The 1,869-nt window shown below is 37.1% G+C and overlaps 2 protein-coding genes across 2 annotated transcripts in view; one reads left to right on the top strand and one right to left on the bottom strand.

Moving 5' to 3' along the window:
• Cbr-lron-9 overlaps positions 1–1,687 on the top strand; it is a gene marked incomplete at both ends in the record, with an annotated part of 9,443 nt that extends 7,756 nt beyond the window's left edge. Inside the window, 2 exons of the mRNA XM_045243652.1 lie at positions 1,287–1,369; positions 1,541–1,687. Coding sequence (XP_045091520.1) covers positions 1,287–1,369; positions 1,541–1,687 — 230 coding nt within the window. The remainder of the gene's footprint in view (positions 1–1,286; positions 1,370–1,540) is intronic.
• Cbr-rlbp-1 overlaps positions 1–1,869 on the bottom strand; it is a gene marked incomplete at both ends in the record, with an annotated part of 19,761 nt that overhangs the window by 14,127 nt on the left and 3,765 nt on the right.

Raw genomic sequence — 1,869 nt, 5'->3', positions numbered from 1 at the left:
TTTACAATTTTTTGAATTCCGGAATTTCTTGAATGTTAGGAATATCAGAATTCCCAAAATTACCGAAATTCGAATTTCTCAGGAACTAAGAATCCCAGATCTTAGTATTTCACATACTTGCGACGGTCCGGACAGTTCAAGATTTCATAGTTCCAGAACTTCTAGATTTTTGAACTTTATCGGAATTTCTGAATTTGTAGGTACTCCTGGGTCCTGGGTCCTGGGTCCTGGGTCCTGGGTCCTGGGTCCTGGGTCCTGGGTCCTGGGTCCTGGGTCCTGGGTCCTGGGTCCTGGGTCCTGGGTCCTGGGTCCTGGGTCCTGGGTCCTGGGTCCTGGGTCCTCAACTCAGTTGCCAGAAAAGGGAGACAACTCAGTTGCCAGAAATTTCGTCATATTTTTATTATGTTTATAAAAGCATGAGGCACCAAATTCGTACCCAATCTGCCGGATCCATCTCGAAAATTTGACAAGTTTAGTGTCAAATTTCTCGGCCTCTTCTTCTCCAGGCTTCTGGAGAAGAAGAAGGAGAGAAGAGTTTCGAAATTTCTGGAGAAGAAAACGAAGAAGAAGAAGACATACATATAAACATCGTGTGACTTTTCTCGGTGTGATTCACTCTTTCTTTCTTTTTCTGTTCTCTTGTTCCTTTGACAAAAAATTTCTTTTTCTTTTTTTGATTCTTCTCACATTTCGTGGCACACTTTTTGTCAGTTGTTTCTTGAAGGTTCTCAGTTAGAAGAAACATTTTTTAAAAGTTTGTCAGGAAACAAACTATGGGTGAGTTATTGATATTTTCTAGATTCCAAAATTCAGAAATACTAAGAATCCGAAATTCTGAGATTCCAGGATTTTGAGATTTCGAAATTCTAGGATTTTTAGATTCTTAGATTCTAAGAATTTCAGATTCTTAGGCCTCTTAGGATTCTTAGATTCTGAGATTCTGAAATTCTGAGATTTCGGCATTCTTAGAATCTGAGGTTATGAGATTTCGAAAGTTTGAGATTCCTAGATTGTGAAATTCTGAAAATTCTAAAATTCTAGGATTCTAAAAAATCTGAGATTCTGAAAATCTGGAATTCTAAGATTCCGAAAATCTGAAATTCTGAAGTTCGGGTTTTCAGAAATTCTGGAACCTCTGAGATTCCAAGATTCCCAGAATTCAATTGTTTAAATTTTAGAAAAAAAATCTGAAATTCTAAACATCTCAGAATCCCAGATTCTTAATTTCTAGGATTACCGTACCCTGTCTACAGTATCCCATACTCTCTACAGTATCCCTTTTTCAGGTTCCTACGCAGTTTTTATCACAGTCGGAGCCATCGGTTTGGTCTCAATTATCATCATAGTGGCAATTGTTCTTTTTATCAAGGTTTGTTTTTTTTCCAATGCGCCTTTAAAGCTCCCATTTTTAAAAATACTTGAGGATTACTGTAGTTTTCGCGGCGAGACCCAAATTTGAATAACCTAAGCTTGTTTATACTCATTTTGAAGGGAAAAACGCGCCAAATTCAAATTTGGCACTGAAATTTTGAAATTTCAGAAAAACAAAGCAGTGGGACCCGAAAAATCATTGAGTCCTAAAAAGGGTGGAAAATCGGATAAAGTGGTGAAAATGGAGGATGGAATGGTGGAAATCGAGCTGGATTCGCAGCCAGGAACCCAGCACGCCACGCCTTCTAGACGATAGAGAATTCTAGAATTTTCTAGAAAAAAATAATTCAAAAATTTTATTATTGGTATAATAATTGTGCTCAATTTGCTCTTGTTTTCTTGTCTATTTATTGTATTTTTTTGAAAAATTTGAATATTCAAGGAAATTCAAATTTCCCGCCCAACTCTTCGAAACGGTTCAAAACTTACTTGATGATT

This window comes from Caenorhabditis briggsae (assembly GCF_000004555.2).
Source record: "Caenorhabditis briggsae complete genome, chrI, whole genome shotgun sequence".
NCBI classification, from domain to species: Eukaryota; Metazoa; Nematoda; class Chromadorea; order Rhabditida; family Rhabditidae; genus Caenorhabditis; species Caenorhabditis briggsae.
The sequence above is the reverse complement of the archived record's forward strand: the minus strand, read 5'-3'. Positions and strand labels throughout refer to the sequence as shown.